Here is a 13,533-nt window from a genome sequence, read left to right on the forward strand (position 1 = left end):
ACCCCCCTTCAGGCAGTTACAGAGAGCGGTAAGGTCTCCCCTCAGCCTCCTCTTCTCCAGACTAAACAACCCCAGTTCCCTCAGCCGCTCCTCATAAGACTGGTTCTAGACCCTGCACCAGCTTTGTTGCCCTTCTTTGGACACACTTCAGCACCTCAATGTCTTTCCTGCAGTGAGGGGCCCAAAACTGAACACGGTACTTGAGGTGCGGCCTCACCAGTGCTGAGTACAGGGGGACAATCACTTCCCTAGTCCTGCTGGCCACACTTTTTCTGATATAAGCCAGGATGCTATTGGCCACCTTGGCCACCTGGGCACATGGATTTAGGCATAAGAAATATCTCTCTTGGCCCAAGCATTCTGTTCTGATCAGATTCCTAAAGGATGCTCGCTCAATCTCATGTTGACTTGTCTACAGAGAAAAGGGCTCTTGCATCAGTCCAGAGAGCTTGCTTGCCTGCTAGCTTGCACTCCGTAGGGAGCCTTAAGGAACCACCTCCTGATATAGATGTATAAAATGGGTGCCTAGACATCATAGTACTTCTCCTGTGGTTTCAAAGTTACATTGAAAATTTAAAACTACACTTTGTTTCTTTCAGCCATTCTGTAGTCTGATTCAAATCCATGGACACAATAGAGCTCGTCAGAGAGATAAACTAGGTCACATTCTTGAGGAATTTGCCACCCTCCAGGATGAGGTAATGTCCTAGGCAGCAGACCAGCAAACTTTTCTTTCCAGGTATATTCCTACCAGAGTTGAGCATGTGGTATTAGATTCTAGATGAATGAAGCAACCTTTCTGTTTGTCCTAAAATCTTTAGGACAAGGATTCCTAAAATGCAGCCCAGAAAGCCTGTGGGATATATCCAAAGACTTTCTGTTACATCTGTTGAACAAAAAGTTACTACATTTTTTTAAGATTAACTTTGTCCAATAAGTAGACTTCAGGAAAACATGCTGTGATATCTAGAATTTAATGGTAATTCCACTGCTTGTAGCCTCTATCCTGCTTGTAACTGTCAGTCTGCAACGTGCAACCAGGGAGAGATAGATGAGCCATGTTTACAAGACACCTTTGACAATTTGGTCTTATAGCTATGTAACATGTAAACAGCAAAATTTTATAAAGGTTTTAAAAAATACTCGTGAATTAAATAATAACTCTTAAAAATATGTGCTTCAACTGATTTTGAACATTTCTCAAGAATGGGGAGTGAAAGATGATAGGTCAAGGTATATTTTCACTTCCTGGAAATGTGTATCTTCAGCAGTGAGAGGCATGAAGTAATATTTTCCAAGATGTGGGCTAAGGAGAGCAGTCGAGGAACTTGGACTTGAGGGGGAGATTTTGTGTGCTCCAGCTTCTCTCAGGATGGTTTTGTTGAGACTTTGTTGTAGTACTGCAGCTGATTTTTCACTTTGTAACAGATTATATGGATTGATTTGTTCAGGACTACTGATAATATTCCAACTGGGGGAGACTTCATGTCTTTCATACAATTACTTTTTAACACTGAATTGGTCTCAGCAATATTTTAGTTTCTCTGGTGGGCCACAGTGTGTTTCTTGCATGTTAAGCTCATAAATTTAACTTTTCAATGCAGCTAGGTTTTTTAAAAAAAAAAAGAAAAAGTAATTATTGCCAATATAGTAAAATGTGTAACAGCTTGTAATTGGTTCTGAGTTTCAGTGCTTACGTAACTGCTAAAAATGTATATATAAACACTTCTTAAAATTTTGAATTTAAAAAAATGTAATGTTCTTGCTGTGTTACTGTATAGAATATTTTTTTTCCTCTGTGCAGCAGAATTTACTTGGAGTTATGTGAGTAAGTTTCCAGTTTTCTGACAATTTTAGACTACAGAGGTGCCAAAATCTGTAAAAACATATTTCTGTCTTTTAATCTGCAGTATGACTTTACTGACCCAATTCTGTTAAGATTTTATTTCTGGCAGAAGTTGGATGCCATTTCAGTCAAATGTTCTTCCTCCCCTGTTACTTTGCTCTGTTTTTCAATAGGCAGAGAAAGTAGATGCAGCACTTCATAGTATGTTACTGAAGCAGGAACCACAAAGGCAACATCTGGCTTGCTTGGGCACCTGGGTCCTATATCATAACCTTCGTATTATGATACAGTATCTTCTGAGTGGCTTTGAATTGGAACTTTACAGTATGCATGAATATTACTACATATATTGGTAAGAGGATGTGTTACTGACAGCTCCCACAGAGCTATAATTGCAAATATTTAAAGGAGGGACTTCAACTATGATTTTTTAATCTCAAGCATGCTCAACACGGTATCTAGTTTACCTATTCATAAAATCACAAGTGGAGGAAAAAAAATCTGTTGGTCTCTTTTCTAGACTTACTGAATAGTGTACTTTTTTTTTTTCCTGAAATAGTAATTCAGTCTCTAGCTTTTTAAAACAGTGTCTTCTAATGATAATGAATGGAAAATATGCCAATTTTGGCAGACAAGAGAATGCAAGAGGAAAGCAATTTCCTTTATTCTTTTCTGTCTTGTTGATCTCTAGTATTTTTAAAAAGATCTGCAAAGTTTCAAGTTGTGATGGTCATCTGAAAGTTGACTAGGTAAAAATAACATCTTATTCTGTGAGCATATTTGAAGAGACATCGGCTTAGTGAAAATGATTGCACTATATGGAGTCAAAACACTTTTTATTTTTCTACTTCCATTCACATTAATTATTTTTCATAACTGATGGCTTGCTCCAAAAGGTAAATGATTTTAGATGGTTCATTTTTGATTCAGCATTAAAAATTTGATGTTGAACCTTCCTATGTTAAAGTGCTTTTGTGCTTAGGTGTTTTGGGTTTTGGTGATGTTTTTTCTTCTGTAAAGCTACCGATAAATTCTTATTAGGTAAGCTGTAAGCCTTCTTTCTGAGAGATTAGACCAGTTCAAACAACTTGAACTTCCAATGCATCTCATTATATTTCTATGCTGTTAGTGGATTAAGCATTGAGAAAAATTAATACTCCAGATAGTTACCTGAAGGTGGCAGTATTCTTTAAGTAATACCTCAATAAGTAATACCTAGTTTTCTGTAAGACAGTATTTTTTACCCACCTGTATTTCCCCTCACCATTTTAATAAAATCACTCTTAATTGGAACTGGTATGTCAACTGCTTTATCTCCTTACTTTAAGTGAAGAACAAAAAAAAAGAGGAAATTTCTAGAGGGGAAATGTGCAAATGAAATTCATAATTTTTTCTCAGTACTTTTCCTTCTGAATTATGACTTCTTACGAAGTATTATTTCTTCTTCATGTGCTCTAGATCTGTAATTTCTATTCTCTTTTATCCCCTCTTCCTTTTGATTTGAGGTCAGTCAAGAGATTTATTGGACCCACTTCCACTTACTAAGAAATCACTCTTAAAGATTTCTTAAATTCTTTTAAATCTTAAAAAATTGCCTGTGGATCTCATGTTCCTGTGGGCTTGGCTTTTTAATGCTTGAAAAAAATCAGTAATAACCTTATTTCTCAAAACAGTAATTCCTAAAAAAATTAGAAAAGGTATCTTTTTAAAAAATGCTTCATTTGCTGGGGGAAAAATTCTAGAAAAATTTGATCTTATATGGGTTTTGAAATAATAAGAAGGTTAGACTTCGCTTAGTAAACGTATAAGAAATTTGCATTCCTTGAGCCGTCTATGGTTGAATCTGTAGAGTCTTTTTAAACAAACCAGCACAGACTAATCTGTTGATTTCAGCCATGCAAAACAAAGAGTTTTAATTGCCCTAAAAGTTGTCCTTTACTATTAGTTCTTTGAGTAGACAACTTGGCATTCAGTGAGGGTGTGTGCATTACGAATACATTTTGCACTGCAGTATGTAACAGCTACATACTGTTTTTACTGTAGGTACCTATCAGAGTTCCTCTATGCCTGGTTGATGTCAACACTGAGCCGCGCTGACAGCTCTCAAATGGCGGAGGAAAGAATAATGGAGGAACAACAGAAAGGCCGTAGTAGTAAGAAGACAAAGAAAAAGAAAAAAGGTATCTAGGTGTAGAGTGTAACTCAGACTTTTTTTTTTCTCCTTCATGCAGCCATGTAGAATTAAAATTCAAAATTTATAGAGTCAACACTGATGTGGGCAGGAAAAACATCCTGAACTTTTTTAAAAAGTCAGTTGCTGTATAAGAATTTCCCATTTATTTATTTACTTAATTTTAAACAGGTCTTTATAAAAAAACCCAAACTCATTTATATTCACAGCTTCACCAGTTGCGTTATGTGTTGGATCCTGTGAGATGTAATTAAAAATATGAAAAATACTACTTTTCTACAGTCTATAATTCCTGCAGAATTTTGGGTTTTGTGACTGTAGGTGGAGTCAAAGACTAAACTTTCAGTGTACTTGTGCAATTTTTCTTTGGCTTCAGAAGGTGTTCAAGCATGTTTCTTAACTTTACAATGCTGAGTTGGGCCATTTCAATTCAGTGGTAGTACTGTTGTGCAAAAGCCCCTTTAGAAACTCTTGCTTTCTCTGGTGTATATGCATGAGAGAAAATGAGAATTTCCCTTCCTATATGAGAGGTCTGGCACTGTGGTCAGAACTGTAAGCCTCCTACCAAAAAGGCATCCAAAACTGGTGTCTAAAGAGCATCTGATACATATTTGCCATGCCTAAGTGGCTACTAAGATTGTAGTATGTTGGAGTTATCTTAGTATTAACGTTGCAAATAAACACCATGCAGAAGCTCACTTTTGTTCTTTGCTATTCCTTCTTTTTGCTGTGTTTATCTTTGTCTTCTTTTCAATGGGAACAAGCAATTAGATCAAGGTCATGTGAACTAAATTCCCTTGTGTCTAGAAATTCAGAAAATTACTACTGTATTTTTTACTTTTTAAAAAGTTGCCAAGTGTGGGATAATTTGGCACTAGTTAAACACTGGAAGCTAGGGGGCAGCTTAAAGGAGTATTAGCAGGACAAAAATCTTGTTCACTAGGATAAAAATACTTTAACCTTTTAGTCTTAAAAGTTTAAAAAAAATCCATTAACTAAGCAAACAGGCCTCTCAACTACAAGCTTTAAATTCTAGGCTATTGTTTAGTGTTGTATAGTGACATGCTAATACCATTGACTGTCTGGACCAGTTTATTTCATTGATGGCAGCATGGTGTTCATGTGACTGTTAACTATGTCTTGAGATACTTTGTGTAATCAGGAGCCAGGTGAGCAGAAATGCATGACCATGCTTTTTGTGCTTCAGTTTTCTTCCGTTATTTTAAAATATAAGAGAATTGTGTCACTTTCTGAAAACTTGAAAGAACTGTTTTGATCTGGAATTAAAATGTGTACATATGTTGAGTAAAAAAAATATTTTTATGTGAAATTTGCAGTTCGCCCTCTCAGCAGAGAGATCACCATGAGTCAAGCATACCAAAATATGTGTGCTGGGATGTACAAGGTAATTTATTTGTGCTTGCTGAACAATGGCTCCATTTTTTTATAATAGGAATCAAGCATACATTGCATGCCGTCTTTGTTTTTAGTGTGCCTGGAAATTAAGTTCAAGTTTATAAAGTGATATGGTAAATTCTCTACTATTTTTCTATCCTCCCTGTTATAGCTAAATCATAACTTTCATCTTGCTCACAGCAAAATATGACATAAAGCTAACACTTTTCACTATATTTATCCTTTCCTTTTTAGACAATGATCGCATTTGACATGGATGGCAAAGTAAGAAAACCTAAGTTTGAACTGGATAGCGAACAAGTTCGATATGAGCACAGGTTTGCTCCATTCAACAGTGTTATCACACCACCCCCAGTGCACTACTTGCAGTTTAAAGTGAGTAATCTTAAAACATGGTGTCACGTGCTTTTATAAAGGTAATTTGCTCACCTGCTTTAGACATTGTTGTCATTGTAAGAAGAGCCTTTGAAATCTCAAAGTTAATACTGAAGCATGAGTCAAAATGGCAAGGAGTTCTAGCTTTAGTTGTGTGCAAGGAAAATATATTGCTTTGGCTTCTTAATAAAATTAGACCCTTAGGTGTTTAAAAATAGGTCTGATGTGGCCGTTTGAGATACTTGTGTTGGTTTGTATGAAAATAAAATCTCTTGAGAGTCTATTGACAGACTTTTTGTCTGTGGTTTACATACCACTGCAGCAAGCAAACAGGAAAATGAAACAAAAGTAATTTTGAGTGTTAAATCACAGAAGTGTTGGTTGGAAGGGACCAGCAGGGGCTTGTCTTGTCCAGTCTTCTTGAAGTTGTAGATCATTATAGATCCATTATAGATCACATCAGCTGTGTCTTTGTCTAGCCAAGCCTGAAAAAATCAAAAGGGTGGAGATTGGTTCACATGATCCAACTACTTTTTCTGGTCCGTTAGTCTTTGGATAACCTGCCTGAGGGCTACACTATTCACCTTCTTTCCTAATGTCAGGTCTGAACTACCCAAGCCACAGTTTGTGGTCTCTCCCCTCATGTTATATTGTCTGCCATTAACAAGGAGTATTTGTCTTCTGACAACTTTGTAACTGCCTTTCAGGTAGTTGTAGGCTGCTATTAAGGTTACTCATTAGCATGCTTCTTGTCTGACTGAAGAAGTCCAGGTCCATTGACCTCTCCTTGTGGGTCACGTGCTCTAGGCCCCCAGCCATGTCCACATCTCCGCATCTTTCTTGAACTCTGTGGATCCAACACTGGACACAATATTTAAGATGTTACAGCACAAATATTGAGTGTAGGATGATAACCTTACTTGATCTGCTGGCCATACTCCTGCTTGTGTAGTCCCGTATGAGGCTTGTCTTATTTGTACTAAGAGCACCTTCCTGGCTTGTATTCAACTTGGTATTCACAGTAACCCTGCTACTTATCCAGCTGGCTATTAGCCTCTACTGATTTGTGGGGTTATTCTGCCTCAGGTGCAGAAGTTTGGGCATTTCTTGTTGAACTTAGATTTTTGGTGGCCAGACTTCAAGATTCTAAAGGTCTGTCTGAACTCAAACTGTACTATTTTGTATGCCACCCACTCTTACTACTTTAGTGTTGTGAACAGTTGTAGTGGAAATTAAGGCTATCATGGCTTCTTCCTTGTCAATTGAAGATTTTTATCCCTAATGGGAACAAAAAAAATAAAATTGGAAGTATCAAAATTATGTAAAATGAAGTTTTGAACAGTGTCAGTATCTCACTTGCTGTAAACTTGATTTGAGTAAACAATATCACATACTTTTTTCTCTCCTATTTTTCCTGTATTTTCACACCCTGCTGCATGGCTCTATTAAAGCAAATGAATGCTAAGTTATTCAGGAGAGGGATTGTTTTCTAAAGAGTATCACGTTCTGCAGCACTCTAAAATAATTGTTAAGCATTGTATTGCTGCTTGGTGTTTGCCATTTTAAATAGATGTTTTCATCTTCAGTATATATTCATAAAATATTATTTAGTCAACATAACTTTTTTCTTTAATATACTAATTTGTTTTCATTTAAGGTGATAAAAATATACAATTTGTTGGCAACTGATTTTAATGTATATTTTTATATTTCTGTAACACGCTAGGAAATGTCTGATTTAAATAAGTACAGCCCACCTCCTCAGTCATCTGATCTCTACATGGCAGCTAGCAAACACTTCCAGCAAGCTAAAATGATTCTTGAGAATATTCCTAATCCAGACTATGAGGTAAGACTGAAACACTGGAAAAAGGAGTATTTGCTCATAATAGAATAAGTATTTGTTTTCAGCTGGATCTGCTTGAGATCCAAAGTGTACTTTGTCAAAATGCTGAGCAAAGCTGAGTACTTTGTCCACTCCTTAATCAGAGGAGGGTGGTGGCACCTTACTCAGTGGTCTGTTTCAATATGTTAGATAACATTAATCAGGGTTGTGCTTGCTGTTCCAAAGCCTCTCCCTGATGACTATCTTAGATGCTAGATAGAAGTTTAGTTCCTTCTTGCATGTTGCCTTCTGGCCCTGTTCTAAAAGCATATCAGTTTTAACAAGGTGATGCATGCCTGCCTCACTTACCTGGAATCTGGTAATTCACATGTACTCCTGAAAGGTGGGAAAAATAGGTTTGAATGTCATCAGGCTGAAAAGAGGATTGAGTCTGGTACTTGTTTCCTGGAGCAGTTTTCTCAGCACTGGGCTGTAAACACAGGTAGGAATTTCTCCCTCTTTGTCCATAGCCTAAAAACTAAGTGTCTGTGACTGTATTTTGGGGGAAGGAGGATGCTTATTCTGTTGCATCTGAGCAGGTTAAGAACAGTTACGGGATTAGGTTCTCTTGAGAATTTAGGAATCCCTGCCTGTTCTCTGGATCCTGGTGGTATTCACGCATGAGCTATCTGATTGAGGCTAACTGAGGTAGTTAGAGGTAGGTTGAGTGTGCCCAGAGCACTTCCATAGAAAAAGCCACCAGTTTGGTACTTGAGTTTCCCCTTCTCATCGTGTCACAGTGTGGAGGGTAGATGCCTAGAGTCTGTCTAAACCTTTATTTGGATGAGTGCTTCTGAACTTGCCATAGTTTAACAATTTTTGAACATAAGCATGGAGAGCAGTGGTTTCTATGGTCTGCTGAATAAAAAAAGTGACGATTAAAATAAATGCCCCCTTCATTAAATTTCATTAATCCAGCTGTTACACTTCAAAGCAAATCCAAAAGACCTTGATCTCTGTTCAATTGATACTGTAAGAGGACTGCTGTTTTGTGTGTCGAGAATTTGAGTATTATCTTTGAAATAATTTTGAGGTTATATGCTTTCACTTGAAAACTTCTTGCTGTTTTGTGTTTAGGTCAATCGAATTCTAAAAGTTGCTAAACCCAATATTGTGGTCATGAAGCTGCTGGCAGGAGGCCACAAAAAGGACTCTAAGGTAAGAAGATGCCCATTGAATTGGATGTGAAATGTAGTCTTACACACAGTGCTACCACAGATCTCTTGCAGCTGAATGAGCAGATTCAGGCCATAGTTACACTAACGTTTAAAAGAACTGGGAAAGTAACTTAATCCATTTTTCCCTTGGAAATAGTTCATTGTAGTTACTTAAATATGGAAAACTCTCGTTTCTACATGTTTTGGAAAAAAAATTGGGAAGTGCATGTGGGATGACATGTACAAATATGGGTATTCTTCAAGAGCAAGAAGTAATTGGTAGCAGTGTATCAGTAGCTTGTGTGAACAGTTGGGAGCGTGCTGGCTGTCAGGATTAGCGGCTGCCACGTGGCTCAGAGGGAGGAGAGGGCCTTCAGACTTCCTGCCAGAGGCTAGGCACAGAAGAATGAAGGAGCACACTGAAGAGGCACACCAGCACCCTACAGCTCTGTGCCCATCACTACTGAAGAATGATTGGCATATCCAGAACTGGGTTGGAATATTTTTCAGATACGAATTTAAAGAGCTAGGATTATTCTTTTTTCAATCTTTTGCTGTTTAAAAGTTTTTCTTCTCTCTGCAGGGTATCCCTCATTTTGAATTAAATTCAGTAGTACTGCTGTGTAATGTTTTAAATCTTTTCTTTCTAGGTCCCTCCAGAATTTGACTTCTCCCCTCATAAATATTTTCCAGTTGTGAAGCTTGTTTGAAAGACAGATTATTGTTAGGATACCTGAAGCATAATCTGTGTATCAGATACCAGTTGTAGGATGGATTATCTAGTGCTGTACCCAGACTGAGAGGGATCTCTAGGATAAAAGTACTGTTACGTGGAATATATAGTCTGCCTTCTTTACATAATCTGAATGACAACTGCTGTTTTAAAGTGGTTTGTATAAAGCTTTATGGGTGAAGCTGATTTTAATCAACTGTATTGTTGAAGAATGTTGTACCTTAGTTGATTTTATTAAAGATTTAATCATAAATCATTTTTATAAATGAGCTCTGACAGAAAATGGTGGTTTAGGGATTTAGTAACATTTGGGACTGAACAATGCAGTAGAGCTTTGTGTCTGATAGGCACAGCTGAGCTACTGAAATTATGCTTTGGACAAAGCCACTTTGAAAGACTGCAAGTTTCCATATTTTTACCTAAATTGCATCAAATTTGCTCACTTTGCAAGTAGAAAGACTGGGTTCTTTTCTTCCCCAGTCCTGCAAGCTAAAACAATCTTTATAGAAATTAAGAACAGATGAAAACTAGTCATTTAGCTCCTACTGCACTGCATTCAGCAATATTTGTTTTACTGAAGTCAATTGTCTAGGAGGTATTTTGTCTTAAATGTAGAAGTCCTTGAAGACAGTGAGAAATGAAGTTATTTCTAGTTGCAGTTTCTTTCTTTGTCTTTATTCTTCATGGTACTGGAGAATCTGCACAGCTAATACTGTAATAGGCACTAGCAACACAGGAACACAAGATACTAGGGGTGTATGTTAACCACTCTGCAACTTTATTTCAATCCTGTTGTTACTTTGCCATTGCAAAGGAGGGATTGTTAATTTGTTCCATTGCTGAGTCAACTCTTGCATGACTTTTATTCTCTTGTTTTGACTGCAATGCTGCTGCTGGGTTCTACTGCCTTCTTTAATGGTTGATGCAGGTAGAAATCCCAGGCAGGAGGAGCTCCAAACCTACCTTTTTCTTCCTGGAACAGGTCTTCCTCTTGTGCTTCCAGATGTGAAATAATAGGTTAGCTGATGTGTTGAGCAACCTTCTGCTACAAGATCGAAAAAACAAAAAACATTTGAAAAGCTGACTTGCTCTTTGATAAACCATACTGCCAAGTCTTAACCTGGGCCATAAAAGCAAATCCTCCAGGTTTGCCTGTGTTGGACAGGACAATTCTTCATTTTGGTGCAAAATGGCTTCCTCCATAGCGATAAGCTTCTAACTCTTTCTTGACCATGCAAGACAGTTGTGTTTCTCCTAACATATAGTTGTACTGTGGAATAATACCACTTCAACTCCATCACCTAAACAGCAGCGCTGCTGAGCTAGAGCTGGAAAACAGGGAAGGAACTTTGAAGTGGAACACCCATTTGTCTGCCAGCAATTTGCAGCTTCTTGAAAGAAGCAGAATTACTGCCCTGAATACATTCTTTTCCTGATTTCTTTGCTAAGGAGGTTGCATACCATTTTATATGTTTGCTTATCATCATGACTAATACACTTGAATGCTTCTATATTGTTGCCAAAGGAATGAAAATCCTGGAAACTAAAAAGTAGTTGTGAACATGGCAAACTGGTTCTAGTGTAAGGCACTGAGAATTCATCTGCCGCCTTGTAATCACAAAAATCTTTCCTGTCTTAAAAATCTTGAACTACATGACAGCAGCTCAAGGACAGCCTTTGGTATTTCTCCAAAGGAAGCAGCAAGTAAAAAAGAAACCAAGTTCCGCGTCACTTATAGAACTAAGAAAACAGGAATTATCATCTTTCCCATTTTCATGAATATTAAAAGTGGATGAAGTATAGAGAATAAGGTGAATACAGAGTAGAGAAGATTATTTTTATTTTAAAATATGATCAGGCTTAGCTTTTAAAAAAACATCAATGACAAGTGTTAATTTAACTCCAAGATGATTACAGCAAAGAAGCTTTCCCTGTCTTGCACAACTAAAAATTTTAGTGATAGACAACACTATGTAAACCACAGTTCCAAATTAATCTCTTGTTTTGTTCAACTAAAAGTCCTTTAATTTTAAAATTCTAATTTTATATAGTAGACATACAGGCCCCTTGTCTACTAGAAATCTACAACCCTAGCTACATTCCTGTAGCACTTGAAGCTGTTGAGAGTAAGACTGCATTCCTTCATTGTTTTGAACATTGCTCTTATGCAGGTTTTCAGACCCACTACTGTCAGAGGTGTAACAAGTGCCCTTTGTACAAAGGTAGTCTTGTTTATGGAGAGGACAACATCTAGCTGATTAGCAAGAAGCCCAGTCAGGTTTGGGCAGTGTACAGAAATACAGCCAAAACAATTCATTTTTAAAAGAATTCTATGGCAATATATTAATTACCTTATGGATTTTGTTTGTTTGTTTGGGATTTTACCAGTATCAAGTTAAAGCCACTCATTCAACTTGAATACAGTGTTTCACTGTACATTTTATACTGTTAGAATATATGCTCTTTAACAATCACTTAAACTCCTGATTAACTTCATCTCAGCTATATAATTCTTTACAGATTAAGTCCTAAGAAAATGCCCCTTTTACTAAGAATATGGGTAAGCATTTTGATCTTAAAATATGCCATTATTTGCAAAAAAAACACCCCACCTTAATAGCCCAAGTTGCCCAATACTTGTCAGTTAGAAGAGATGCACATACTTCCTTTTCTCTCCTGCTTACAGGCATTTGTTTTCCCTGCTATATTGACTGTATTAGCCCAGACCAGTTAAGTCTGACTTAAGTGGTGAAAAAAAATGAGTAACCAAGAATTCAGTAATGGAAGTTAGTGCTTTTCTTAGAAGAATTCAAGTCATACATGGCAAGTCTATCAATTAACTGTTTATGTATTTAGGCTTAAGAGGCACCATTTAACTTGAGCTCTCCCTTTCACTCTGATAACTAACACTCTTCTCATACACAAAAGAACCAACCTTCCGCTTGCATATTTATAGACATCTTCAGGTACAGGAGCTGTAAACTAGTAGACTGAGGAATGACACACCACAGAAGTAGTTACAAAATGAAGTGCATTAAGAGAAAGCCAAGACAAATTTGTATTTTCTTAAATGGAATTGCTGGTTGGGAAGTTAGTCATGTCTGTCTGCTCCCATGCTGCCTCAACAGAGGTTGGTTCATACTTGCAAAGATCGCTCCAGACACAGGTGTCGGTCTTGAGAACAGACACAATCTTCAAAACATCTTACTAGACACAATGCAGGCTGGACTGCAGTTAAGGGTGCCTTAGTGGTAGCAGAGGGTATTTCTAAGTTATCACAAGTAAACTAGTTTCTAGTTTACATTCAACAAGTTACAGAAAAGACAAAGACTACAGAACATTAACAACATTATACCTTGTGCATTAACTTAGGACTTCACAACAACTACAGCTTCACCTGTGGGAGCCACTGAGATGTCTGGTAAATGCAGTCAGGTCTACCTTCTTCAGAAGTCTGGCAGAGCAGATTAGTCACTTTGAACAGCTGAGATGATTGCTGTTCTACAAGGCAAGCATTTGCCTTTCTACTTTTTAGCAGAAGATAGTGGCTGGGTGGAGTAAAGGGCAGTCCTAGCACAGCTATTCAGATGGCTTTGTTACAAAAAGTTCAGGAGTTTGAATTCTTACACTTTAAACTTGTGCAAGTTAGTGGTAACTGAACCATACCATAGTACTGAACTTGTGAACAGGAGTCCAACAAAGCTTTCAGAAAAATCTTCCTGACTAATCTCTTAATGAGAAGACACTATTGTCAGAATCTTTTTTTTTTTTTTATTTTTTACCCTAAACACTGAGAAGACAACCAGGATAGTGTTTCAGCCTGGTTACAAACAGTGTAAGCTAGCAATTTCATTTAGAAGGCCCAGGAAAGTATATCGTACTGTGTAATATCTGAGGACTACAATCACGCTTTCTGAGTCTATCTACATT

General features: G+C 37.3%; 1 protein-coding gene across 4 annotated transcripts in view; it reads left to right on the forward strand.

Annotated features, from left to right (window-relative positions):
* NAA35 (N(alpha)-acetyltransferase 35, NatC auxiliary subunit) overlaps positions 1-11,678 on the forward strand; it is a 27,591-nt gene extending 15,913 nt beyond the window's left edge. For 3 of the 4 annotated variants that reach the window (XM_010568656.1, XM_010568658.1, XM_010568657.1), the window contains 8 exons: positions 600-698; positions 2,020-2,198; positions 3,890-4,026; positions 5,375-5,442; positions 5,688-5,828; positions 7,555-7,677; positions 8,791-8,871; positions 9,521-11,678. In XM_010568656.1, coding sequence (XP_010566958.1) covers positions 600-698; positions 2,020-2,198; positions 3,890-4,026; positions 5,375-5,442; positions 5,688-5,828; positions 7,555-7,677; positions 8,791-8,871; positions 9,521-9,580 — 888 coding nt within the window. In that variant the 3' untranslated portion in view covers positions 9,581-11,678. Of the gene's footprint in view, positions 1-599; positions 699-2,019; positions 2,199-3,889; positions 4,027-5,374; positions 5,443-5,687; positions 5,829-7,554; positions 7,678-8,790; positions 8,872-9,134; positions 9,364-9,520 lie in introns of all 4 variants that reach the window. The other variant, XR_774418.1, reaches the window with a different exon arrangement.
* The last annotated feature ends 1,855 nt before the right edge of the window (positions 11,679-13,533 follow it).

The sequence above is a fragment of the Haliaeetus leucocephalus genome, unplaced genomic scaffold, assembly GCF_000737465.1.
Source record: "Haliaeetus leucocephalus isolate CR32 unplaced genomic scaffold, Haliaeetus_leucocephalus-4.0 Scaffold251, whole genome shotgun sequence".
Lineage (NCBI taxonomy): Eukaryota > Metazoa > Chordata > Aves > Accipitriformes > Accipitridae > Haliaeetus > Haliaeetus leucocephalus.